Source organism: Ipomoea nil, unplaced genomic scaffold (assembly GCF_001879475.1).
Source record: "Ipomoea nil cultivar Tokyo-kokei standard unplaced genomic scaffold, Asagao_1.1 scaffold0302, whole genome shotgun sequence".
Classification (NCBI taxonomy): Eukaryota; Viridiplantae; Streptophyta; class Magnoliopsida; order Solanales; family Convolvulaceae; genus Ipomoea; species Ipomoea nil.
The window spans coordinates 2,154,666-2,182,413 of NW_017616730.1; the positions used below are offsets into that span (position 1 = coordinate 2,154,666).

The 27,748-nt window shown below is 36.1% G+C and overlaps 3 protein-coding genes and 1 long non-coding RNA gene across 9 annotated transcripts; 2 read left to right on the forward strand and 2 right to left on the reverse strand.

Annotated features, from left to right (window-relative positions):
• Positions 1-553: 553 nt before the first annotated feature.
• On the forward strand, positions 554-3,874 carry LOC109162026 (BTB/POZ domain-containing protein At5g48800). 2 transcript variants are annotated; one of them, XM_019310670.1, is made up of 4 exons: positions 554-753; positions 1,332-1,398; positions 1,501-2,676; positions 3,088-3,874. In XM_019310670.1, the coding sequence occupies exons 1-4, from the start codon at positions 713-715 to the stop codon at positions 3,604-3,606; spliced, it is 1,803 nt and encodes a 600-aa protein (XP_019166215.1). In that variant the 5' UTR covers positions 554-712; the 3' UTR covers positions 3,607-3,874. The 2 variants fall into 2 exon arrangements, with proteins under 2 accessions (XP_019166215.1, XP_019166223.1); XM_019310678.1 differs by lacking the exon at positions 1,332-1,398.
• Positions 3,875-5,660: 1,786 nt separating this feature from the next.
• Positions 5,661-7,644, reverse strand: LOC109162040 (60S ribosomal protein L13a-2-like). The gene is made up of 4 exons (XM_019310688.1): positions 7,293-7,644; positions 7,024-7,140; positions 6,824-6,911; positions 5,661-5,989 (listed from the first exon to the last, which is right to left on the reverse strand). Exons 1-4 carry the CDS (start codon positions 7,562-7,564, stop codon positions 5,846-5,848), a joined length of 621 nt encoding a protein of 206 aa, XP_019166233.1. The 5' UTR covers positions 7,565-7,644; the 3' UTR covers positions 5,661-5,845.
• Positions 6,599-10,990, forward strand: LOC109162047. The gene is made up of 3 exons (XR_002051009.1): positions 6,599-6,679; positions 9,164-9,169; positions 10,980-10,990. It is a non-coding gene; the product is annotated as an uncharacterized LOC109162047 (long non-coding RNA).
• An 8,308-nt stretch (positions 10,991-19,298) lies between these two features.
• LOC109162005 (subtilisin-like protease SBT6.1) lies at positions 19,299-26,843 on the reverse strand. 5 transcript variants are annotated; one of them, XR_002050994.1, is made up of 11 exons: positions 25,612-26,407; positions 25,399-25,527; positions 25,101-25,253; positions 23,372-23,488; positions 22,869-23,053; positions 22,309-22,572; positions 21,155-22,223; positions 20,228-20,716; positions 19,799-19,859; positions 19,506-19,698; positions 19,299-19,326 (listed from the first exon to the last, which is right to left on the reverse strand). XR_002050994.1 is itself a non-coding variant. In XM_019310632.1 (11 exons), the coding sequence occupies exons 2-11, from the start codon at positions 26,230-26,232 to the stop codon at positions 19,610-19,612; spliced, it is 3,177 nt and encodes a 1,058-aa protein (XP_019166177.1). In that variant the 5' UTR covers positions 26,233-26,356; positions 26,569-26,843; the 3' UTR covers positions 19,382-19,609. The 5 variants fall into 5 exon arrangements, 3 of the variants coding, with proteins under 3 accessions (XP_019166177.1, XP_019166190.1, XP_019166204.1); XM_019310632.1 differs by lacking the exon at positions 19,299-19,326 and adding an exon at positions 26,569-26,843 and having other exon boundaries at positions 19,382-19,698; positions 25,612-26,356; XR_002050995.1 differs by lacking the exon at positions 19,299-19,326 and having other exon boundaries at positions 19,382-19,698; positions 20,228-20,712.
• Between the last annotated feature and the right edge of the window lie 905 nt (positions 26,844-27,748).

The window sequence follows — 27,748 nt, forward strand, 5'->3', positions numbered from 1 at the left end:
TCCGACGTTAATAATCTAATAGTTTCAAATTGTTGAGCCGCAGTCCAAATCATGTTTTAAACTTATATTGGCCTTGTTTGGTAAATGGTTGTTAGCTGTTCACTGATTAGGTTAATTAGAGGGTATAACTAGTTCATAACATTAGCTAATTGTAGAAAGGTGTTTGGTAAATTAACTGTTAGCTGATAGTTGTTTGTTATAATTTCTTTTCTCAAAAAGCTAATTGTAAAAGTTGTTTTGAGCAACTTTTTAAATTTTAGCATTTTGGAGTTACAAAAAACTAATTAACCAAACACTTATATTAATTTTTTAACCAAATCAAACAGCTAATAGTGATCAAATAAGCCAAAATTGATCTATAGGCTAACTAATTTACCAAACAAGACCATTGTATTTGACTTTCTCTGAATAAGAGTCAAATTTTAAGGATGCGATTCAAATCGATTCTGAATTAGCTTTTTATAGTTTAAAAAAAAAAAAAAAAAAAAAAAAAAAAAAACCTTTGATTGGGATGACCCACACAAAGCCTAATCCATGATGTTGAGTTGATAGTGTGTGACAAAAAAATGGGCAGAGAAGTCTCCCAACAGCAGCAACACTTGTTCATACTGCCACCGGCCCTCTTCCCCTCTTCCCCTTTAACAACCACCTTCACCTTCTTGTCTCCTGTTTCTCTAAAACCCAGCTTTGCCTGCTCTGGATTCTCTGTGCTATGGCCCTCACCAAGTCCTCCCAGCAGAGATGCAACGAATGGTTTGTGTTCTTAACACGCTTTCTTCCCCATTTTGTTTCAGAAACAAATTTGCTTTCCTCAAAATGCTTTCATGCTTCATTTCTCAGTTGCAGCTTATGGTGAAGTTACAGTCTTTCATATATGCTTACATGTATTTGATGCATTTACTAGCTGAAATTCTTTCAAGAATCAAACCTGCTAGATGGTAATTGAGAGTGCATGTTGGCATGGGAATTCTATGTTTATGCTGAAAATTTCACCTGCAAATTGCTAATTTTATGGGTAGATAGATCCATTCAGACTGAACTTATCCACCCACCTTCCAACCCCACAAATGTCTCACTAGAAAACTTTATTGTTTGGGGCAATTCCAGCAAGTTGGTCAGACTGTTGACTTGGTAACTTCTTTATTTGGACCGGTCAGTTATGAGTAACCTAGACTGATTATTTGGACCGGTTAGGTTCACAAGGCGGGTAGTGGTTGCGGGTTTTCCTTGTTACTCGAAAAAAGAAAGCTTGATTGTCTCTTCTTCTGCCTGTAAAAATTGTAATGTATGCTGAAAATTAGGCCTGCTAATTAACTGTTGATCTCCTGTAGGGTGTTTCGGGATGTTCCTAGTGATATTATAATAGAAGTTGATGGTGGTATATTTTCACTTCACAAGGTAAGAATCTATATCTTAGCTGTTATTGTTTCCTGGGTTTCAATTTCATTATAAAGAAAGACAGGGTTTTAAGGTTTTCGGTTTACTTGGTATTGTATGCAGTTTCCCCTGGTGTCAAGAAGCGGGCGGATAAGGAAACTGGTAGCAGAGCACCGGGATTCTGACATTTCAAGGATTGAGCTCGTAAGCCTACCAGGAGGAGCGGAATCATTTGAACTGGCAGCGAAGTTCTGCTATGGTGTCAACTTTGAGATCACGGCAGCAAACGTTGCCCAGCTTTGTTGCATCTCGGATTACCTTGAAATGACCGATGAGTATTCAAAGAACAACCTTGGCTCCCGGGCCGAAGAATATATCGAGAGTATTGTTTGCAAGAACCTTGAAATGTGTGTTGAGGTTCTTCAGCAATGCGAAAACCTCCTCCCTCTTGCAGATGAGCTTAAGATTGTCACGAGGTGTATTGATGCCATTGCCTCGAAAGCTTGTGTGGAGCAGATCGCTTCTAGTTTCTCGCGCTTGGAGTACAGTAGCTCGGGGAGACTCCATATGAGTCGCCAGGCAAAATGCGAGGGAGATTGGTGGATAGAGGATCTATCAGTGCTTCGTGTCGACTTATATCAAAGAGTGATAACTGCAATGAAGTGTCGTGGCGTTAGGCCTGAAAGTATCGGAGCATCGCTGGTGAATTATGCACAGAAAGAGTTGGCCAAGAAATCGAGTTTGTTATGGAATCAATCCAGCCAGTCCAAATGTGACATAGTTGCTGGCTCGAGTGACCAAGAAAAGCTTGTAGTGGAGACGATTGTAAGCCTAATGCCTGTTGAAAAATTCGCAATTCCCATCAGCTTTCTCTTCGGGCTGCTGAGAAGTGCTGTGATGCTCGATTGTGCAATCGCTTGCAGGCTTGATCTCGAACGACGCATAGGATCCCAGTTAGATATAGCCACTCTCGATGATCTCTTAATCCCTTCCTTCCGACATGCTGGTGATACGTTGTTTGATGTTGACACGGTTCACAGAATACTGGTTAATTTTTCTCAGCAGGACGACAGTGATGACGATATGGAAGAGGGCTCGGGGTTTGAGTCCGATAGCCCTTCGTCGCCCTCCCAAACTGCACTGTTTAAAGTCTCGAAACTGGTGGACAATTACCTGGCTGAAATCGCACCCGATGCAAATTTAAAGCTTAACAAGTTCATAGCAATTGCAGAAACATTACCAACACATGCCCGTACTATCCACGATGGACTCTATCGAGCAATCGATGTTTATCTCAAAGTAAGTACTATCTCTTGCTTGAAACATCATTAGTTCAATGTGTTCTGTCCATGGTTGCAGTAGGCGCTAGTCGGGCGGTAGAGTAGCGCCTAGTGCCTAGACGGCTTAGGCGGGCGCCTATGCGGCTTACTAGAAAAGAAAAAACAGTGCACCTGTATGGGTGTGTGTGTGTGTATATATATATATATATATATATATATAATGAAAAAAAATTAGCAAGGCCGAGCCGACCAGGTTAACTCGGCTAACTCGATCGAAATGGACGAGTTAACTCGGCCGAGTTAGTTGCTAGGCGGGTGCCTAGGGGGAAAATCGCCACGGTTTAGGGGTGCCTAGACCGAGTTTTGCAACAGTGGTTCTGTCTCAACCAAAAACGTAAACTTTTGCATAACGTGAATGTGTGCATTGCAGGCTCATCAAGGTTTGTCAGATCCCGACAAGAGGAAGCTCTGCAGGCTGATCGATTTTCAGAAGCTATCACAGGAAGCCGGTGCACACGCTGCGACGAACGAGCGCCTTCCCCTTCAATCGATAGTCCAAGTGCTTTACTTCGAGCAGTTGAGGTTGCGAAACGCCTTATTCTGCTCTTACCCCGATGAAGATCCAAAGCCATTGCACCAGTCGTGGAGGATCAACAGTGGCGCTCTTAGCGCTGCAATGTCTCCCAAGGACAACTATGCGTCCCTGAGGCGAGAGAACAGGGAGCTCAAGCTTGAACTAGCGCGGATGAGAATGAGACTAAACGATTTGGAGAAGGAGCATGTCTGTATGAAGAGGAGTATGGAAAAGTCCAACTCTAGGCGATTTATGAGTTCCTTTTCAAAAAAGATTATCAAACTCAACCTTTTTGGACATAGTTCTTCCAGGGAGTCGACCTCTCCCTCAAAGCAGTCACAGAGAACTGATTCAAAGCTAACAGAAACAACATGAATATTATTATTGCTTCAGGTACATCAAATTACTGCAAACAAAAAAAAAAAATAAAAAAATACGTAACTTTTTATGCTGATAAACCATAGTTATCGCCTGTAAATTGTGTAGTCTTTGTTCCATCTTCCCCCGCCCTTTCCCTTGTTAGCTTTCCTATATATTGTATATGGTTTGAAGGGATGTGTATTAGAAACTGAGGTTCTTCAATCCCTATTCCCTTTTACTGTACTTGAGAGTTTCTAAATTTTGATGAATATGATTTTTCTTACAAAAGTCGAACACAAGGATACAAATGTAAGAGGCCAAATTATACTAGTTTTAAGTAAAGATTCTACAAAGTTGATGATTCTGCAATTTGCATTCAGAACTAAGGAGAAAACTCCATGCTGTATTTGCTTTTGTTCTCCAGAACTCGAGCTGTATACATGTCCTTTTCTGTTTCAAATTGGTAATATAATTCACTGGACAATTCATGAGTACAACTTAACTTAACCCTGAAAATGAAAAAAGGGGGGAATCAAAAGATGATAGACATTAAAAGAGAGGGAAAAAATCCCTTGCCAGCAAGGTTGCAACTTCAAAACTCAGCGAAGTTGTGTTGCGGGGTTGGTGAGTCTCTTTCCCGGCTTGGGATAAAAACAGATGATGCGAAAGTCACCCTTAGATTCCGCTTTCTTTGAGCACTCCCGGGCTTCCTCAAACAAGATTTTAGTTGAACTTGTGTGGATGTGGAGCCTCTTGTGCGATGATCATCAGCTTCATGAACTCTGCTGCTAATCCTCGGTCTTGAAATGTTCTTAGCATCAGTGTACTGTCGTCTTCCTGAATATGAGTAGCTTCTATCTGAAGATCTGTCATCCAGCAATGCATTTTGATATCTGTTCATCTTCTTCTTGCTAGAAGAAGAGAGTTCAGTACTTGGAGCATAATAGACTGGCCTGTCGGGGCTCTGAGAAAGCTCTTCCTCGTTTCTTGGTCTGTACCAGGGCGAGTTCTGCATTCTTCCATTTATGTGCTTGGGAGTCCTCCCGGCTGATGACCTGATAGGCGTTTCTTGACACGCAAGAGAATGGCTTTGGCCAATCTTCAGAGAGCTGATTCTCAAATGAGGTGAGCCCTGACTGCTGGAATGGTGGTTCTCGTGATGCTTCAGTGGATGTTCTTTCTTGGAAAGTAAACTAAGGCTGCTGGACTGGCTGTTTTCTTGGTTGTTCACAGGTTGGTTTTTCCTGTGTGGTAAACTAGGATCAAAGTGATGGTGGCTTTCACCATTGATGAGCTTATAAGATGGGAAATAATTGTCAGAACTTAAGACTGGCTGTTCTTGAGCACTGTTTTCAGAGGGTTCGCGCCTTGGCGTGTGCTGATTCTTCTGCCTTCTATCTTTCAACAGCTGGTAAACTGTGCGACAAGGAACGACGTAGAAGACTTTACCTGGTAGCAATACAGCTTCAGGCTTGACAACAACCCAGGGAAACTTGAACACGTCGGGCCGGGTGATGCAGTGCCTGGGGTATTTCTTCATCACCTCTGCAGCTGCTACAGGCTCTCTGTAAACCTCTACATGCCTGCCTGGATGCACTAGTTTTAGCAAGCCTTTCTCCTTTGTTGAGGTCCCCATTTTTGCCTCTTCTTCCTTGTTGCCAATGAATGAGTATAGATTGGCCAAGGGGAAGGGGACATGGCTAGAGCTGTAATCCTCTTCTTATAATCTCTTCAGAAATCTTGGGCTGAGGAAACAAGGAATGGGGAGGCTTTGGAAAAACAGGCAACCTTGTTTTCATAAAATTCTCTTGGTCTAAAGATTGACTTCGATTATGCAAATCGTGCTGACTCAAGAAAAGACAGTATAGTGTGCTTGGAAGAAATCAATTTCTGGTAGTGCAGAAATTTTGTATGGAGTATATAAGTTGACCTTAAGCAACAAGAAAAGGCCAATGCAAGGATGTGGAAAATGGGATTCATTTGATAGGGAATACTCAAAAACACAATGCAAACATCATGCCCACAGTGATTAATACGACACGAAAATTACAAGAGATGCCAGCAAAAACTGAGTCTAATCACACAAGCCTTGAGAACAAAATGAAGAAAATAACAGCTTCAAGCAAATAATTTGTCACATGTAACACAAAAATTGTACCACAGCCACAAGAAAATGTTCCACTCAATACCATTGTCTCTGAAATTCCAAGGCTACTTAATACTATATTTAAGATTTAGGATCTACTAACTCAATTTAGTACTTCACTGAGGATAAGATGTCAAGTTGGGTACCCAGTCTCTCCTCTGCAGCCTTCTCAGCTTTGACCCTAAGCTTTGTCAACTGCTTCCTCCTCTCGTATGCAGCTTGGGCCCTCTCCTTCCTCTTATTCTCTAGAACCTGTTATCCAAAGAGGATAATAGTTAAGCAAACTGTGTTCATCACTAATTGTAAATAGTCTAGAGCGTACAAAAACCCAAGCAGTTCAAATTGACATTAAAAAATATTTCTGAAGAATTGACAAAAGTTACAACAGCACAAACACTCAAAGTACATAAAAGACCAGAACACAAATGAAGGTCAAACAGGTTGCAGCAGACAATTCAAAACGTTTTGCATATTAGTAGGAATATTACATTTACTAATCCCCCTAATATTTGTGCTTATATACAGCACAATTAACACACACCATACAACCACATCAAAATACTAGCACTTGAAAGTACAACATTCAGAGAAAAGTTGTGATTTAGAACTCTAAAATCTCAATGGATCAATCCCATAAGATTGTAAGTCAAAATGTCTTGTAAGTACCATATGCCCACATCACAATACCAGCAATTGTAAGTTCAACATTCAGTGAAAAGTTTTGAAAATTCAAATTGGTCAATCACATAAGATTGTAATTCAAATTTCTTGGCTTAGGTTTATTTTGTAAGTAATAATTTTGAAAATTCAATTTTACTCCAGTACAAGGCTAGGAAAGGGAGGCTGGGACAGTAACTCCCTACCTGCATTGCCATTCCTACTCCTAAAGTCCTAATTGTGTATCATAGATTACACTATAAAAGTTACTAGATTTGAACAAAAGTCCTGGAAACAATTTATATAACACACACAATGCATTATTTCAATATCAGAAGTCATGGAAAAATAATCTCTGTAACACAAAACACAATGCATTATTTCAATATCAATCATTAACGATATAAAGAAGATGCTTCAATAAGTTACCTTGATGGTATCATAGTGGTTCCAGCCAACCTCAGATGAAAGCTTACCCAGCAGGCAGTACTTGTGCCCAGCCTGGAGCCTCAATACCCTACGTACAATTCATAATTTCAAATCATGTAATAAACTAACCAAAAATATCAAAAGGTAGAGAGGCTTAAGGATTTTTATGAATGAGAAAGAGGATGTAGCAGTAAACTTACTTGAGGGCATCAGGAATAACCATCCGCTTCACCTTATCATACGGCGGAGGAACACCCTCGTACACCTTCAATCGAGCCAGCGCCGCAGCTCCTCTCTTCGTCTTATGCGGAATCATTCTACATATTCCAGTTCCACAAAATCATAAAACGCTTAATTCGCAAAATATATATATATATATATATATATATATATTCTCCGACGATGTTTCGTAGATAGATAGCAAAAATGCATTTCACACTGATGGAGGAGTTGGAGAGCAAAGACTTACCCTCGGATGGTGCGCCAGAGGATCTTAGACGGTGCGCGGAAGTGGATGGGGCCGTGGGAGGGCTTGGTGTTCATGCGCTTGCGGAGGAAGCGGTGATACTTCATTTTCTGACGGACAAGGCCGCCGGAGAGGCAGATTTCCTCGCAGCGGACAACAACCACTCGCTGACCATTGAGCAGCTCCTTGGCCAAGATGGAGGCCAGCCGTCCCAACATATGATGCCTCGCGTCCACCACCACTCTACGAGCGCAGATTCCAGATCCCGACACCATTTTTGCTGCGTCTTCTCTTCACTCCCTTCCTATCCGGCGATGACTAGCTTAGCTCTGCTCTAGCAGAACGCGGAACGAAACTAGGGTTTATGTAAGTGGTTATTTGGTTAGCTTAATGTAACATGGGCTGGGCTGAATATTTCTCGCACAACTGGTGCGGCCTGTTAAGGGTAACAAAATTTGGGCCGAATGGCACTCTACAAACCCAATTGTGGCAAATTATCCTATGCACAACGTGCGCACATTGCAATGTGCGCACGTTTCAAAAACGGCGTCGTTTTCAGGGAAAACGACGCCGTCCTAATTAAAAAAAAAAAAAAAAAATTGAAATTTTGGCCGTTAACGGCGTTATTTTTGATTTGGCAGCCAATTCTTTTGAGATTTTGGTAGTTGCAGTCGTGATTTGGTAGTTTCCATTCGCAAGTTTCGCAATTTTATTTCCTTCTTTCCTTTCGCTTTTTGTTGTGCGTTGGTGTTCTGTTTTGCGTTATTGAGTTCGTCGATGGAGGAGGCAACAGATCGGGGAGATCTAATCGGAGAGGGTTTGTCTACGATTCCAGGTTTGTTTCCATTCGATTTTTGCGTTTTTTGTAGTTCATTTATGTGATTTTTCTGCTATTTGAGATTTATGAGTTTAAGATTTATTTTCAAATTTATAGTTGTGTCTGTTATTGGGGAGAATTTGCAATGTATGTGATTTTTGGTTGTTTTTATTTGTGATTATTGCAGAATGTGTGGTTTCTACTTTGCATACAATCCTGAGAGTTATACATTCATAAATTTTGAATATGTAAATCCATAATTTTTGAGTTCTACATTCAGAATTTTTGAATTGTATATCCTCAATGTTATTTGGTAATCTGTATCTGCTTGTAAAATCCATATTCATAAATTGCAAGTTACATGTTCATAATTTTTACTGCTATGCTCCTCTATTTTCTATGTTTCAGTGAATGAAGATTTGGTGGGTGATTCATTAATTGGTGATCAATCAGATGTTAACATTGATGGATCTTCTTCGATTCCAGGTTTTTTCATAGTTTTTTACTGTGTGATGTGTGGTTTGAAACCATTGAATTGTGATTCATAATATTTGACATATATATTCATCGTATTGTACATTCATGTTATGTGTTATATGTTTGGATGAAAATTTTATTCTTTTTGTAGAGCATGGCTGGATTTATTCGACATTCCTCATTCCCCCTCTACTTAGGAATTATATTTCCATCAAACATTAGTAGTTGTTATAGTTGAGGTTATATTTTATAATTGCAGCTGTTGAAGACTTGGTTGGTGCTGTAGTTAGTAATGGTGATGAAGCTTTTGAGCTATACAACGAGTATGCCTATAGAGTTGGTTTTAGTGTGAGGAAGGGTCAACAACGTTACAAGGCCTCTACTAAGACAATTCAAATGAAGAGGTTTTTCTGTCATAAGGCTGGTTTTAAGGCAAAGGCAGATAGTGGTGTCAATTTGTATTCAAAAATTGATATAAGGACGGGTTGTGGTGCATTTGTTCAGTTTGATATGGGTGGGGATGGGAGGTGGACAGTTACAAAACACGTGAAAGATCACAATCATGAGTTATGTGCTTTAGACAAGAGTCATCTACTTCGTTCACATAGAAGAGTGGGGAATAATCAGATTTCCTACTTAAAAGATCTGAAAAAGAGTGGGGTTGCAGTGGCGGATGGTATGAGGTTGTTGAAACATCAATCTGGGGGGGTCTCCATTTGTTGGGTTCACTAATCGAGATGCTTACAATTCACTGGCTTATGATAGTTTGAAGTGTTTGGATGGAAATGATTCTAATTCCTTAATTGAAATATTTAGGAGGAGGCAGTTGAATGAGACTGAATTTTTTTTTGACTTTGAAGTTGATTCAGATTCAAGATTGTGTAGTTTTTTTTGGAGGGATGGTCGAATGAGACAAGATTATGAGTTGTTTGGGGATTTGTTAGTGCATGACACAACATACCGCACAAATAAATATGATATGATTTGTGGACCTTTTGTAGGGATGAATCATCATTGCATGAATGTAATGTTTGGATGTGGTTTTTTGATGAATGAGAGGATAGAATCCTTTTTGTGGTTGTTTAAAGCATTTTTAAGATCTATGGATGGCAAGTGTCCACAGTCTATCATGACAGATCAATGTGCAGCTATGGCTGCGGTTATTTCTCAAGTGTTTCCAACATCACGTCATCGTCTTTGCATATGGCATATCGGTGAGAATTCAAAGAAGCATATCAGACATTAAGGAATAATAAAGATTTTTTGGATTTGTTTAACTGTGTGTTAAAATACACAGACACTGAAGCTGAATTTGAATTTTATTGGACAAGGTATGTTACTATTCACTGTTTTTTTACTGGTTTTTAAGCATTGGAGTTGAATATTACTAGTATGGAAGTTTTGAACATATAGTATTTAGGTTTACGAAATTGTGATTGGGGTATGATTTTTGTATCTGTTTGTTTTTTTTTTTCTGGATTATATTTACTCATCTTGTCTATTTACAGTATAGGAATTATGTGTTGCTGTTTAGGAATTATGAATCTTTTTGTTTAAAAATTATGAATCTAGAGTATAGAGATTATGAATTTACAGTACATAAATTATGGATCAACAGTGTTAGGTTTGTGAACATGTGTTAAAGATTTGTTGATCTCATTGCCTTTTTTCATATAAACTTAGTGAATGTGTCTTGTATATTTTCAGGATGATGACTGAGTATAAGTGTCATAAGAATACTTGGTTAGAAAAGCTTTATGATTGTAGGGAGAAGTGGTGTCCAGCATTTAACAAGGATTATTTTTCTGGGGGTATTCTATCTTCCCAAAGGAGTGAAACTACGAATCATTCTATTTCTAGAAGGTTATCTAAGACTGCCGGTCTTTGTGATTTCTACTCATCTTTTGTTGGCGTTATTTCTGAATGGAGAGGTAAAGAGAATGGTGAAGATTTTAGGTGTGCACAAGGACTACCTGCTATGATGATGGACCATGTGAAACTTCTTTCACATGCTAGAGAGGTATATACTATTGAGATCTACTATTTGTTTGAGGAACAATTTATGAAAGGTAGTTCTTGTCATCAAGAAATTGTTTTGAATGATGGTTTTGAGTACAAGTATCATGTGTGGCGACCAGATATAGATATTATAAGGCATGAAGTAAGTTTTAAGCCAATTAATGTGGAAATTTCTTGTAGTTGCAAGTTGTTTTCTGAATTGGGAATACTTTGCTGCCATTGTTTACGTATACTTCATGTGAATTGTGTTTCTAGTATTCCAGATAAATACATTCTGAAAAGATGGACTAAAAAGGTTGTTGATGGTAGAAATGTGGACATTGCTTCTTTGTTCTATAACGTCGGTGTCCCCTCTTCAATTGGATTGTTGAGATTAGTAGAAAATTCCAAAGGTTGATTGTTTCTAGTCAAGACAACATTGTTGCTAGACAGTTTTGTGATGAGGCTGTCGAGAATGCAAAGAAAAAGGTGGAAGCTGAGATTGGGGAAGTAAACATTGAAGAGTGCGGGGTTTCATCATCAAGTGGTGTTGTACAAAATCCTTTAACCAAGAGGTTGAAAGGTGAGCGTAATAGAAGGAGGAGTAGTGTTATCGAGAAGAAATACAGTATAGCAAGGGGGAGAAAGAGTGCTGCAAATAAGGTTGCTTCAATTACAAAGAGCAGTGTACAGTCTTTGGTTTTGGAAAATATATTAGAGATTGCTCGGGATGGATACCTTGTACATCCAAGTTCTGGGGGTTCACAGTTTGTTCATTTTAATAAGAGTTTAGACGACAATGTAGTTCTAGACTGAGATTGTGTTATTAGAACTGGTTAATAGAAATGCAATATAGAGATATGATGAACACAATGTGAACTATTCTTTTGCCTTTTGTTAAAGAACTGGTTAATTTGAATTCTATGTTCACAAGTTTTGCACTCTATGTTCATAGTATCTGTGATTTAGTTGGTCATAGTTGTAGAGCTATTCGTTCATAATGTCAAAGTGTTCTATGTTCAGAATTGTAGACTTGTATATTCATAAATTCATAACTGTAAACTCATAATTTCATTTGATAAATATAAATTCATAATTACATGTGTAAATTCATAATTATATAGGTTTATGTTTAGAATCTTAGAGAAGTATATTCATAATTTTATAGTTACATGTTCATAATCTCACAACTATATATTCATAATTTTTATAACTAGATGTTCATAATCTCATAACTTTGAATTCATAATTTTATATCTACATGTTCATAATCTGACAATTATATATTCATAATTTTACATGTAAATTCATAATTTATTAGAGGTCTATGTTCAGAATATCAGTGCAGTATATTCATAAATTTATAAATACATGTTCATAATCTCATAACTGTGAATTCATAAATTTTTAAAACATGTTAATAATCTTATAACTGTGAATTCATAATTTTATATATACATATTCATAATCACACAACTATATATTCATAAGTTCATATGTGTAAATTCATAATTTATTAGAGGTCTATGTTCAGAATATTAGAGCAGTATATTCATAAATTTATAACTACATTTTCATAATCTAATAAATGTGAATTCATAATTTTATAACTACATGTTCATAATCTCTCAACTATATATTCATAATTTCCAATTAAAACTACAGAAGTACATTTTGACAATTTCACAACTATAGATCACATTAATAGACATACATTCAAAAGAGCAGAAATATATGCTCACATTACATAACACCAGATTGTCAAAATTAGGTGTCTACATTCATGCCTTTCAAAAAACACCATATTGTCAGAATTAGCTGTCTACATTCATGCCTTTCAAAAAAAGATACCCACAGTCATAAGTTCAGAATTAAACATTCACAAAACCATTGCTTTCATGTTCACAAAGTTTTTTAGATCACAACAATAGTCTACATTCACTTCTTTTTGGACACCTGCTTTGCTGCCTTCATAATCTTGTGTTTTACGGTGTTCACACTCCATGTGATAATGTTAGCTGCGTATTTAGCTCTGAGTTCACAAATGAAGTCAGCCTTTAAAAAAAAGGAAAGAAAAAAACATTAAATAATCAGTTTAATGAATTGTCAAAAAACAATTAAGAATATGTAATGTATAACTAATATATTTTATACTCTTACATTTACACGAGTATTGCGCCTAAATCCAGGTGTCCATTTTTTTGGAATTCCTTTATACGTTTCCAGATGTCGCATGACATATACACCGCAGTCAGTTGCATTATCCAGCTCTTTCCAGTGCATATTGACAAACTCTACAGGAATGTCATCTAATTTCCATAGCAGGGGTGAAGTTTCTGCTGCAAGGTATTCCTTGAATGCAGTCATCTGGAGAAAAAAAATGTCAGTGTTCATAATTTTTTATAATAAATATATAAGTAAGAAATGATAAGAGACTCAAGTTTTTGATCTAGTTACCAGCAAATGTGGGCAATCTTGATATTTGTCCACTTCCAAGACATCAGGGGGTAGGGATTTGTTGTCTATAATTTGGACTGTCTTTGAAATGGTGTTGATGCAGACAACAAAATAGTGACCATGTCGAAGCGCAGGAAAAAATATCTAAATTTCAAATAAGGAATAATTAAAGCGTTGTTAGTCTTTTTGGATGTAATAAATAAAAATTTAGTTTGTGTAATAAAAATTACCAAATCTGCATCATTGATGTCAAGATTGCCAAATCTTGTTATTTCAAAACGCAACCTGTCATTGAAATTTTTCTTCTTTTTCTCTAGTGGAAGATCCTTCATCCACTGATCAACTGGGTCAATTTGCAGCTATGGAGAAAATCATGTATTAACACTTAGATTATCGATAATGTAGATTCACAAATTCAGAAATTAATATTCAAAAGTTGACAACTCTGTATTCAGAATTTTTAGAATATATATCCAGAATTATTGAGATTTACATTCTCAATTTCATAACTATATAACCACAGAACTTTTAATATAAATTCAAATTTAAAAAATAGTTTGTTGCAAATCATAACACACTTACATGTACTGATATGCTGAAGTAGATGCACTTTGGTTGCCCCAATGCTCGTTGTATGTTAAGAATTGTAAGACGCAATGACCATACATCAAGTAAGTTGCTGTCAACCTCACCAGTGCTCAGTGTGTGGAAGTGACCTCTTGTCAAATAGAAGTCATTAGAGTTGAAAAGTATCTCTCTACAACACAAAAAAATAAACAAATAAATAAATAAACAAATAAATTCATGCTAATTCATTTTAAATATTCAAGTAATTAATTTAGATTGAAACATACTCTGATGGATAATCACAAGAAACATCCAGGAATGCATAGTTGGATATGATTTTCTCTCTAACAGTTGCATTGTGGACAAACCGTTCATTCTTAGTCCAAAAAGGTGACCTTAGATTCAGCGGGATATTCTTGAATCTTCTTGTTGGCCGCTTTCGGACAGTTACATCTTCAACATCATTTTCACTGTCTTGCAATGCACTGTGTTTACATATAATGCAGGTAATCAATTAATAATAACAAAATATAATACTAACAATTTACTAATTATATATTATATATTAATAATTTCATATCAATATAATCACAATTTCATAAATGCAAATTCATAATGTTAGAGCTATATGTTCATAATTTTATAGCTCTATATTCAGAATTTTAGAGAGCTATATTCACATTCATAATTTGAGAACTGTACATCTATAATCTCATAGCTCTATGTTCATAATCTTAAAGCACAATATTTTATAATTTGATAAATGTAAATTCATAATTTCATAAATTCATATTCATAATCTAAATACTGCAAACTCATAATTGTATATAAAAATTGAGGCTGAAAATCTTGATCTTAAACATACATAATTATATTAGTTTACCTGTCAACATCATCAAGCTCAGAAGTAGGGGTAGTAGCATCAGTAGGTTGGTTGAATGGCACCCTAACGAGAGGAGTTACTTCTTGGTCTTCAGAGGTTGAAACAGCAGCAGCACCACCTCCAATTTTCCCAACAAGGGCATCTAATTGTTTTTCCTCCAACGTGCTCAGTTTGGCTGGTCGTTTATGCAATGGTACTGGGGTTAGAGATATCCCTAGATCAAAGGAGGGAGCTTCTACCTCCATTTGCCTGTTTGTCTTATGGAAGGCGTCCACCAAAGCATCGACTGCTGCTGTGAAACTCTCTTGGCCAAAGAAAATGTCGTCAAGCTGTGAGGAGGTTGGTGGTGAAGAGGTTTCCATTGTGCTAGCCACAGTAAGCATGCCAGAAATTCCAGAGAAGGCTGTCCTCATAACATCTACAGGTGCGCCTTGCTTCCCAATTGCAGCCATTGCCTCTCCAAATTCTAGGACATTGGCTGCAAGCTTTTGTAGCACCTGGGTAACTCTATCAACACTTGAAAGTGGCACAGAGATTGGGGGAACTCTATGATCAGCATCAGGGTTAGCAGTGTGATCAACAACAGATGCAGCAGCAGGCTTCTCTATCCTTGGGATAACTTTTCCCTTCCCAAACCCACCAGCCTTCCTCTCCGCAGAAACTCTCTTCCTTACAAGCTTAGAGGTCCATACAATAAGTGTGGGGTATGTCCTGTCGACCTTCATCCCTTTGAATTGAACGCGGTCGAAGTAGAATAACTACAATTTTGAAAAAAACACCGGTAAAAAAAAAATAACAGAACTGTAAATTCATAAATAATGTCAAAGCTATATGTTCATAATCTCAGAGCACATATTCATAATTTGATAACTACATATTCATAATATCATAACTGCAAATTCATAATTTCAAAGAACCATGTTCACAATTGTATAACTTATTCATATATCCATAAATGAACATTCATAATATAACAACTGTACATTCATAATTTCATAACTACATATTCATAATATAATAACTGCAAATTAATAATTTTTCAAAGAACCATGTTCACAATTGTATAACTTTATATTCATAAATCCATATCTGAACATTCATAATATATAAACTGTATATCCATAATCTCATAGATTTATTGTCACAACTCTATATATTAACAACTTCACAACACTTTTAACCATAAATTAATAAATCCATATTCACAATTTCATAATCATATATGCATAATATCATAACACTGTATTCAAAGTCAGATTATCACTAAACACAATGAATTCATAAAGACAATAATTTACCAGAATGAATGCCATTGGTCCAATAAAGAAACGCTTAGGCTTTTTGACCTTCTCCTCAATGGATCTAATAAGGGACTTGTATGTGTAGCTACACCAGTTGTAGTTTTTGATATCCCCAATGTTGATCAAGGAGTTGATGACTCTGAAGTTGCAGTTCCGTGACTGGTATCCCCGCATCATGCATGAAACCGTCAATACCATAAAATCTCTTTTAAACTCATCACCGTAATCTCCCCGACTCACAATCACAGCTCCCATTTTAGTTGTTATTGGTGAACCAGTCCTAATCCCCCACCTATTCCTCCAAGCACGTAAGACAGCTTTGTACTCAGGTGTTGAATTGTTTTCATTTTTTGGGGCCACTTCAACCTCCTTTTGACCCCGTGGGATGCCTAATGTGTACTCTATGTCATCCTCTTGAACATGGAGCCTACCATCCTCCAATATGAATTCAGACTTGCAAACATCAAAGTTATTGATCAAATACTGCACCAACTGCGACTCATTTGTGCACAACTGGAGTTGCAAGAGGGATTCAAAGCCAATATCTATGACAGATTGTTTCTGGTCTGGTGTTAGCCCTTGTACAAGTTGAAACATTATTTTTGGGCCCATCCGTGTGTTAAAATATGAAGAATCTTCATCATCACTCTCTTCTTCTTCGTCTTGTTGTATTTGTTCTACTTGTTGGGCTATCTGTTTTCCTTTCATATCATTCTTATTTTTGGTTCTATGTTCTCTGGCAATATCCTCGGTGATTTGCTGCTCACATTGTGGTTGTGATATTTCAGCAGATTGTGAATTTAAAATGGCTCGTGTGGTTCTTTTTCGCTTCTTTTGTTGTTCAACCTGCACTGCAGTGCTTTGTTGTGCAGGATGTGGTTCTGAGGGCTCAGCACCTTGTGAACCTAACACCAACTTTGTTACTCTCCCTCTTGTCCTTTTCTGTTGAGCTTCCATTTGTACGTTCTTTAGAGTAGGATCTTCGTGTCCATTGTTGACATAAAAAATGTTAAAATGATGTCTTTATATATAACAAATTACAATAAAGAAGGGAATTAAAATGATTTTGATGGAAATATAATCTTTAAGTAAGGGGAGATGGGGAATGCCATATAAATCTACATTTTCATATTGTTTGTGCTACATATTCATAATGATATAAATCTATATCCATAATATTATAACTGTGTATACACATTGTTCAAATTACATAGTTCCATATTCATAATGTTTATACTATATGTCCATAATCATATAACCACACATTCATAATCCTAGTACTCTGTATTCACATTGTTCAAATTTCAGAGTTATACATTCATAATGTTCATACTGTATATTCATAATGTTATAACCACACATCCATAATATCATAACTCCATATAAATCTACATTTTCATATTGTTTGTGCTACATATTCATAATGATATAAATCTATATCCATAATATTATAACTGTGTATACACATTGTTCAAATTACATAGTTCCATATTCATAATGTTTATACTATATGTCCATAATCATATAACCACACATTCATAATCCTAGTACTCTGTATTCACATTGTTCAAATTTCAGAGTTATACATTCATAATGTTCATACTGTATATTCATAATGTTATAACCACACATCCATAATATCATAACTCCATATAAATCTACATTTTCATATTGTTTGTGCTACATATTCATAATGATATAAATCTATATCCATAATATTATAACTGTGTATACACATTGTTCAAATTACATAGTTCCATATTCATAATGTTTATACTATATGTCCATAATCATATAACCACACATTCATAATCCTAGTACTCTGTATTCACATTGTTCAAATTTCAGAGTTCTACATCCATAATGTTCATACTGTATATTCATAATGTTATAACCACACATCCATAATATCATAACTCCATATTTCACGAAATTTATGAACATTCACACATTTTTCGAATGTATATTTATAATTTTTAAACTCTACATTCATAACATTTTGAACTATATGTACAGTATATTACGATTTCAAAACCCTATTTCAAAATCATAAAATGTATACAGATACCTGTATAGTGATGAAGTCAAGTAGTTTTGACGACCGGAGAGAAGTGAGAGAATGGTGAAAATGAACTACGAGAACAGTGAGAATGGTGATGGAATCTCTGTTGATGAAGTAAGAGAATGGTGAAAATCGATCACGAGAACAGCGAGAATGGATAATGGAGAGAGCGTTGATGAAAACTGGAGATTATGGTGAAAATGGATGAGAACAGAGAGAATGGAAGATGAAGAAGCTTGTGCAAGACGCTTCGTGTGTATATAAGCGCGAAAATAAAAAAAAAAAATTGTGATTGGTGGAGGTTAACGGTGCCAATTACGGCACCGTTACTCCATTAAATCAATACGCCGTCGTTCAGAACCGTGTTCATAATCCTTTGTGAACACACTTCCATAGCATAACAATTGCCCAATTGTTATACCATTGATTAAGGTCTATCTTATCTTAAATTAAAAATCTTAACATATTTTGTACTGCAATTAATAATTTGTGCGTAAAATAAATTAGAGACACATAACATATTAACTACAGACACATAATATGTTAACTACAAACATATAGTATGTTGTTAAAATATTATTATGTGTATGTTGTTAACATGTTATGTGTATTCAATTTATTTAAATGTACATAAATTATTAACTGATACAAAATGTCCGCCCACCAATCATTATTGGTCTACACAGCTGTGTAGACTAGGTATAGTCTTTTTTGACAAATGGCGATTAGCGAAGTTGTGTTAGCATGTTTGACTGGCAAATTGTATGAACAATTTGTAAAATAATATATTTGATAAAATTAGTTATTTAAATTTAGCTGTTAACATATAAAATGACCTAAGGACATTTTTTAATTTCCGTTATAGGCCTAATTTTATTAAAGGCAAATTGCAGCAACAAACTTGGCCTTTTTAACTACTCTACCGTTGATTGGACTAAAGAATACATTCTACATAAGGTTAACATAGTGTACAATCTAATATATGATATGAAATTTAAGCCCTTGTAGTGGGAATTTCATGATTTATTATAGTCAATTAATATATTAGTGTGCAACAGATTTGATTTTCTAGTTTGATAATATGTCAATGTTTGTCATGTTTACAAAGACACTACCTCACAACAAATAATCACTATACCCCTTAAATAATTAAAATTAAATTATTCACAAATAATCACATTAACATACCTCACAAAATTTTACTTCAACAAAAATCAAACTCCTAGCAATCAAGATCTCAACCAATAGGCCATGAGCTCTCAAGATTAAAATTCCAATATGATATTATGATGGCACAAAAATAACAATATATGGTATTATATATTTATATTTACTATTTATAATACATTGTTGAGGCTTGTGTCAAGAATCGTAGTATCGAAGCACAAAAAGTCAATATCGCCTTCACCGGGATTCAAACTCATGACCTCTCATTCGAAAGAGCCACTTCATGCCACTAGCCCACAAGTCATTGGCTGAAATTCCATAATTAAATCAACCAAAAAAAAAAAAAAAAAAGCACACAGAGAATCATCAGAAAAACAGACTATTTTTCTATTCAAAGGTAATTCATCTCAAATACCATGTAATTTACATCTAGAGATCAGATGGGGAAAATTTCTCAGATCTTTACTGCGAGTAATACAAAACTCACCCTGTGGCGACGGGTGGCACCTAAAATCTCGGCCCAGTCCCATGATATTACAAGAGCTCAGCACGCAGAATTACAGAATAATGTTAAACCGGGTACTTGAATGTCTATGGATTGATGACGCAGCTTGAGCCGGTTCTCCTCCGCCTATGACGCTTTTGTCGAACGCGCCAAAGGCTCAAAAGAAGTAACAGCCCTGATAATGTGGGGGCAAGTTAGAAGTATTTGATTCAATGAATCAGGTAAAAGGTAACAAGTTGTACTTTCTGCAAAAATTCAAAACTTTTCCAACTTACCAATAATGGCAACAACTGCAGGTAAAAGCCAATGAGTAGCAACAGGCACTGGCACATCTTCCTGCAAGGGAGTCAAATGGAATTAAATACAGGCTTCTTAAACAATGTGTGTTAAACAATGGCAAATAAATAAAAGGGAAAATGACAATTCTAGTCCCTCAGTTATGATCAGAGTGTAGATTTAATCCATCTGTTATTATTTGCAACGCAGATTTAGTCCTTCAATTATTATCAAAGTGGCATATTGGTGGAGGATTTAGTCCCTTGAGGGACCAAATCTGCCATTTTGACAATAACTAATTAAATTTATACTTCAAATAATTTGAAGGACTAAAACTACACTTTGGTCACGATTGAGGGACCAGAAGTGCCATTTTCTCAAAATACAATAACGCCTAAAGAGTGAGATGAGTATCAAGAAATTCTTACATCATCTCCACTGAGGTCCTTGCTTCTTGGCGAATAACCAACATCCTTCTTAGTTTTGTTGGATATTTTCATCCAAGAGCTCTCTGCACTAGAATTTAAGCCAGTGCCCAAATCAATAACTGTGTACCCTGGTAATCTGCGGTTTCTTCCTCTGACATGTAAATTGTAGCCTTTAGTTTCCCATACTTCGAACCTAGAGTCATGCCTGCAAATCAATTCCTTTCCGGTAACAGCATAATAGGTAGAGAAATTCACGTCTGTTCTTCGAGAAGGCAATTGCTTCTTGTCTATATATAATGGCTTATCTTGTCTAGCCGAATCAGAGAAAAGTACAGGATCTTTAACACTCTTGCTGGTAAAATCTAGTATTTTCTTCAAAAGCCCATAACAATTGGTAACCATATGACTGCTATCCAAACAATTAGAGTCTCCATACACTGCAATACGGCCCCTACCAACCCCCAAAAGACCGAGAATAGGTGTGTCAGCCTGCATCAATTTAAACATGTTGCAAAGCTATATCAGAAATAGCAACTAAAGCAATCAATAGGTTACAAAATGGTATTTATTGATTTGAGGAGCATCAAATTACATGTTGCATGCACATCCTAAAGAACCTAATCTTTCTTTTCTTTCTATGTTTCATTTTAAGGTAGCCCAAAGTACCTAATCTTTGGTTAGGATGAATTGAAGTGTCACTTTTAAAATTTAATAATTGACTTCAAAGTAAATTCCCATTTAAAGGAAAACATAGTTTGATTATGTATGCATATATATATATTGAAACATACACAATATTACTTTGAGCAGTGCAGTGTTGTATGAGCCAGTTTAAGTAAGCAGGAGGGGGCCAAAAGATCATGAAAAATATACGAAGGAAAAAGGTTCGGGAAGGGGGCACAAATAAGAAAAGCATTTTCTGCTCACCTTGGTCATGCCAGATGACAGACCACTTTGAGTTGCCCCACTCTCTGAACTATCAAGGAAAGGGAAGCTGTGCAGATATCCACCTCTAGGAAACTTCACAATGTCAGTTCCTGATGCATATCGAGTCTGCTCACCGTTGATGACAAAATCACCATTAAGAATTTTATCTCCAAATGCAATCCCAAATGGAGCCAAAAGATCATTCAAAGCAGGCACATTTGCACCTCCTGTTACAGGGGTCCACCAACTCCGTGTGTTATCATCAAAGAATCTCATCTTCACCATTGTGTCAACATTATACCAGTCTGCAAATACAACCAGACTTAATCCAGAGTTAATGACATCATCTCTGATTTTCTTGATCTCTTCAGCAAAGTACTCATCCTCAAGATCCACAAAGAGAAGTGTCCCATATTGGCGTGCATCAAAGCATGTAAGAGGGGATCCAAGTGTTTCAACGTAGTATCCAGCATCTCTTAGCATGTCAAACATAATATGGAAATTTGTATGAAGATGATCTCCATGCCAGTCAAGAATGTCATTCCTAACATCTAAGGAGTCTCTTGGTATATAACCAGGTGGGTACTTGATACTATGAAATTGATCCCATAAAATACGCATTTCTCTCGGTGGAGTAGGAATCACTTTCAGCTTCAACTGAAGGACACAGGTAGTACTCCGGCGAGTTTTTTCTCCTGGAGCTGGAGGGCTATAGACCTTAACAGTTACATTGCCTACAATATCTCCTGAAAATTTAGCTCCCTCTTCCTTGATTTGTATGTGCAGCGCAAGATAACCCGCCCATGGCCAAAAAACATCTGAATAAGTGAAGTGTATACTAAGGAGATTGCCCTCCTCATCTGAGGGATGCCATGTTGGTGGGCTTTCAACATAACCAATTACACCCATTCCATTTAAAATGGTAGCATTAAAAATAACTGGCATGGCACCGGCATATAGCGGTTGAACACAAAATGGCCATGAATAAGGACAATCGCTATAATCAAGAACACCAGGAAAGATGCTTGCTCGAGGTTCATAGTTCTTTAAAATCTCATAAGACTCCAATCTGTCATCAGAATTCAAGTTAACATCTAAATAATAAGAAATAAAATGCATTATCTTCATACTGCATGATAAGTTCAAGAACTCACAAGTTAACCCTTCCTGCACCCTGCTCATACATATTAGGGCCGGAAAGCTTCACAGCTCCCTCAACCAGTGCCTGTTTCACACTGGCTGGATTTAGAATGTCCTTTCGCTTGCTTTCAGGAATGACACTGACAAGAAGGCATACAATTCCAGCAACTACAGGACTCGCAACACTAGTACCAGATAAGCTTTTGCAACCTGTGCTAATCTTGGATCCCATAATCTCCCGTCCATAAGCAACAATGTCAGGCTTTATGCAGCCATACCTGCAAGGCAAATATTTGCAGTTCTAAATCTATCTTTCGCCACACTTTTCTCTTTCATTCCCCCTCCTCTTTCACAGAGTGGGATTATAAGCAAGAGGGCTGATGAAAGGGAAATTAATTAATATGAGCCCTTGATGTCTTAGACATCTAAGGTGGACATGGATAATCACCAAGTAAACTCACATATCACTTTAAATATTATTAAATTGGGCGTCTTACACTGAGTTACACTTTAGGTTACTTAACTCCAAAGATTAAAGAAAGAAACAAGAGAAAAGGAAACATAGATACACTACCCATGAGGAAGCTCCCATGTACTCATTCCACGTGATGAAAACGATGCTATATGATCATTGTAATCAATGCCACCAACACCAATAACATCACTTTGATCTGCTGGATTGTTCAAAGTCCCATAAAGTGGCCCATCATTCCCAATTGCCGAAACCATGATAATATTATTTGCTGTTATCTCCCAAACTTAGCAGAGGATGTAGATAATCTATAAATGAATGTTCATCATCCCTGCTGTGTTCTTTTTTCCATTTTGGTATGCACTGACAAGAAAATACTAGCATTCAACACCAGGACTATACTATATTTTCCATGCATCAATTAATAATTCCATTTACACTTAAATCCTAATTAATAATGGAAATTTACAAAAACAAAAAAAAATAATAATAATAATCAAACAAGAAGGCATGATGAATACAAAGCAACATGTAATGTCAAGATTCATGAATGACCCCAATGTCATTGCAAAACTTGTTAGAAAAATAAAACCGAACAATCTCACCTTCTCCACAAACGGAAGATCCATATAATCAGGTCCACCTATGCTCAAGTTCAGCACATCCATGTTGGTTGCAATTGCGTAGTTAAATGCATCAAGAAACCATGAAGTATATGACACCTGCAATGAACTGAGGGCAAATTTCTCATATGGTTGCTAGATTACAGATCATAAATAAGGAAAACAATAAAACCATTTTGATTTTTTTTTTTTTAAATGCAAGAGCATTTGGCTTAAAATTTATACTGTAGACATTTGTCTTCATCACTCTACACACTCATACTAGGCTTTCTCTATGCCCTATGCAGCAAAAAAGTCACACCTAACACACACAATCACAAAAGTCACCGGCATAAGATTGCAATAAAATTCCTTTTAGGGATTACTATGGGCTAAAATATCAATTGGACCCCTATTTTGTGGTCATTCAGCCACTTTTGCCCAATTTTTTCCCTTGTCAAGATTACAATACCTCCCTTGTCAAGATTACAATAACTTCAGTCAATTGTTGTCACTTTAGTCCATCTTTGACCCAGACACATGCTTGAAAACTAAAAATTATAATAAAATAACTCTACTGTTTCTGCTTAAACCTTTACTGTCACCAGAGTCAAAAAAATCTTGCTGTCACTCCCAAAAATCACCAGTAAAACTTGAACAAATTATACAATCTCAGAGGGAAAAGAATGTATTTTGAAATGACAAACTTTGTGTTCACATATACATGTTATTTTCTGGATAGTTGGCTAAACCACCAAATTAAGAAGTTATGGAAATAAATTGATAAAGTCTTATTGCATTCCCCTATTATATCAACTGTAAGTAAATTTTTACAAAAGAATATGACAAGGAGAAAAAAAAAAATGAATCCAAAAGAAAGAAATTACAAGGCAAAAATGGCCATAGAGACAATAATACACAAAATATGGAGTACCACTTTTTTCAAAGCTGTAATAATAAGCAAAATACAATTCTTTTTGAAGAGGGTGAATCATTCTTCTTGCAGAGGTTGAGAAATTGCAGGCCAAGGGTTTGAGACTTTTGAGTAGACCCCAAATTTAAGTTTGGAAGGAGAATCAATGTCCAATTATTGAAGAAAAAGACAGGGTCACCAAAATCAAGGTAAAGAAGTAGAAATTAAAAAATAGATGACAAAATGAGATTGAGAAAGAGGGTTTAAGGAAAACACAGATAAAGATGGAGTTAAAAGGGGCTTGAGAACAGATCTCTAATCCTCATGAATCATGAAGAAGAAACACCCATTTTGGTTTTATATTTCTTTTTTCCCCCCATATAGCTGGGTAAAGCGATGATATAGAACAAGTCAGGTCAAAATGGGTAATTTGGATAGATTATTAACAGAAGCTAACAGATGGATTAAATTGACAGCAATTGTCTAGAGTTATTGCAATCTTGACAGGAATAAATAAATAAATAAAAGATATGGCAAAATTAACCAAACAGGCATAACATAGGGGCCAAGTTGATATTTTAGCCAATTACATTGTCAAGAACTCAAGATTAACCTATGTCCAGTACAATGTTGCATATAGTTACCCAGAAAATGAACATAATGGAGGTGAAGTGGGGAGAGAAAGTAATACCCCATAAATGGAGGAGAATAATAAAGAACAAAGGATTTTTTTTAAAAAAAATCAAAACAAAATTGGGGTAAATATGTAAAATTAGCTTCCTAAACAAATAGTTAGTGGGATTAGATCCTCTCCATTACCTGTGCATCAGTAAAAACTCGAAAAGCATATATCTCAGTGTCTGGGGCAAAACCAAGACACTCTGAATCTTGTCCAGCTATCACTCCTGCTACAAATGTCCCATGTCCTAGATTGTCATTAAGTGTATCTTCATCGGTCCAATTTGTCCGCTCCTGTGTAATCAAATCAATAAATAAATAACCCCAAATGAATATTATAAGAGAAGCTAAATATGACCGGCGGCATGTTTAGACATGAACTACATGAATATTAAGTAAAGCATCCTTTAATACCATTTCTCCAGAAAAGATATAGTACCTTGATATTACGAAAATGTGGATGATCAGATCTAATGCCTGTATCAAATATAGCCATTTTTACTTTAGCACCAGTATATCCTTTTGACCAAAGTGCTTCTGCACTAAACAGGGAGGTAACTTGAGACTTCTGCAAAAGGAACATTTTTTATTTAACATCTCATCTTTCAAGATAGAGAAAAATAAATAAGTCGAAAACACATAACCAACTTGCCTGCATCAAAAGCTCCCTATTCCAGCTAATTTTCATGTTACTTGTGTTTGACACACTATTTCTCTCTCCTACAGAGAAAGACATTGCAGTGAAAATCTTGCCTGGTCTCTTCTTCCCATCAAAAAATGACCCAACCCTGTCATTCTTCTTGCCAAGAACTCCTCTTTGATAGCTCAAATCTAATGATACATCTTTCACAAGCTTCAAATTTGTGAACTTCTCAATTAAAAGTTCTGTCATTGATTCTTCAATTGCCACCAGTGCAAAGTCTATTGGAAACTGAGATGCATGATTTTTCCTTTCTATCCATTCCCAACCTACCAATTTCACATTGTCTTGCAGATACGTCCGGTGATATTCAGATTTCAAATATCTAGTGAACCGAATGATATAATTTCTTGGTGAAGATTGTTGCTTTTGGACCAACAACTGGTTGTAGTAGAAACCCTCTGTTGTGTCTGGCCCAAATTGTGCTTCTGATGTAGAGAGCAACAGGGTTTGATTCTGAGTGCTCTCTGGATGATGAAGAAATAGAAAGGGACGGAAAGGGAGGAGCATGAATGAGAGGATGAGGAACCCGATGGAGAGGGTGAACATGGAGAATTCAGGAGTATATTGCATGGTGAAAGGGTTAGTGAGTCCAAATTGGAAAGAAGAAGCCCTCGTCAAAGGAAGGAGGGAGGATTCTTGCAGATAATCAGAAACTTACTTTCATATTTTCCTTTTGTCATTGCGTCCAAAAAATCTGCTGCAGCCAACATTTAGGTATAATAAAAGTTCAAATTTCTATAATTTTATTGCACCACGCAGTGGAAATCCAATATCGTCTATCTGTCTGCAAGATGCATAGCCTGTGTTCTCCAAGGCTGTAAACAAGTGTGATATATAACAAATAAACAGTGAATCTATCATTCAAACCGACTATAAAATCTATAACTTCAAACAACAAATACATACCAGACGGATTTCCCATCGACGCAGATCAGTGTCGAAATCTCCACCAAAGGGACTCGTGAATTTTAACACCTGCGCAATGTGTGAATGCTTTTTATATGTTGGAACTAAAGGCAGATAATCGCAGTGTAGAAGAATGCATGGCGGAAATTCGTGATGTTAATGTTCGAAAGAAGCATTTGGTGGCAACGGAATCCCGGTGGAAGTGGCGGAAGAGAATCCATATACGGTGGCGGTAAAATTGTCCAAAATTTGGGTGTGCAACGGAGGAAGTTGACTGAGGCGGAATGTGTACTATGCCTTATTTTTAAATTTTTTAAATTAGTGCGGAGTATTTCATAATTCATAATTTATTTAAGAGTTAATTTCATTACACATCTCTTGTTTTTTGGAGCAATTTTAAATTTAGTCTCAAACTATCGTATTTGTCATTTAAGATTATAGACTATTGTTTTTGACACTTTTAGTCTTTCTTCTCACTTTTTTTATTTGTAGTAATGACATTTTCGTCTATTCAAATTTTTCTTTTGTTATTTCTTCGGTTTAATTGGTTTAGTTGGTTTAGGACTTTATTAAAAATCGATTGAAAAATATGTTTACTAAAAATCATATATTATCGTGTTAAACCAATTAAACTAGTTGAAATCACAAAATAACAAAAGAAAACTATGAAAAGACAAAAATGTCCTTCTTAAATATATAAAAAGTGATGAGAAGAACTAAAATTGGCAAAAATAATAGTTTTGGAATGTTAAATGATAAAAACGATAGTCAAAATTGCCATCAAAGACAAAGGTTAAGAGTTGGATCTTTGGCTTTGGGTAAGAGCTGCCTTAAATCTCCATATCAACTGTCTCACCTAAAAGAGGTGCTTACAATCCAGCGAGGAGATTAGTCATTGTGTCCGACGATGGAAATCCTGGTTATACAATATATATATATATATATATATATATATATATATATATATATATTCTCAAGTATCCTAACCAATATCAATATAACAAATTTTTCATTTTGAAGATGCATAATAATTATGATATGTGACATAAAATTTTTATAAAATCAATAATAGTTTTAGAGGTTTCCTTGTGATAGTATCAAAGCATAATTTTTGCAACAAAACTCTATAAATTGGCGTGATCTATATTTCCTATTGTTACCACTTTCGCCGTAAAATAAT

Excerpts from the sequence above, each read along its gene's own strand:
- LOC109162026 (XM_019310670.1), top strand. The coding sequence starts at position 713 with ATGGCCCTCACCAAGTCCTCCCAGCAGAGATGCAACGAATG. Across the intron at positions 754-1,331 it reads CAGCAGAGATGCAACGAATG|GGTGTTTCGGGATGTTCCTA; the intron begins GTTTGTGTTCTT and ends GATCTCCTGTAG. Across the intron at positions 2,677-3,087 it reads CAATCGATGTTTATCTCAAA|GCTCATCAAGGTTTGTCAGA; the intron begins GTAAGTACTATC and ends TGTGCATTGCAG.
- LOC109162040 (XM_019310688.1), bottom strand. The coding sequence starts at position 7,564 with ATGGTGTCGGGATCTGGAATCTGCGCTCGTAGAGTGGTGGTGGACGCG. Across the intron at positions 7,141-7,292 it reads CTCTGGCGCACCATCCGAGG|AATGATTCCGCATAAGACGA; the intron begins GTAAGTCTTTGC and ends TGGAATATGTAG. Across the intron at positions 5,990-6,823 it reads ACCACTATGATACCATCAAG|GTTCTAGAGAATAAGAGGAA; the intron begins GTAACTTATTGA and ends TTTGGATAACAG.
- LOC109162005 (XM_019310632.1), bottom strand. The coding sequence starts at position 26,232 with ATGCAATATACTCCTGAATTCTCCATGTTCACCCTCTCCATCGGGTTC. Across the intron at positions 25,254-25,398 it reads CACATTTTCGTAATATCAAG|GAGCGGACAAATTGGACCGA; the intron begins GTACTATATCTT and ends TTGATTACACAG. Across the intron at positions 20,717-21,154 it reads TGTCATCTGGCATGACCAAG|GCTGACACACCTATTCTCGG; the intron begins GTGAGCAGAAAA and ends AAATTGATGCAG.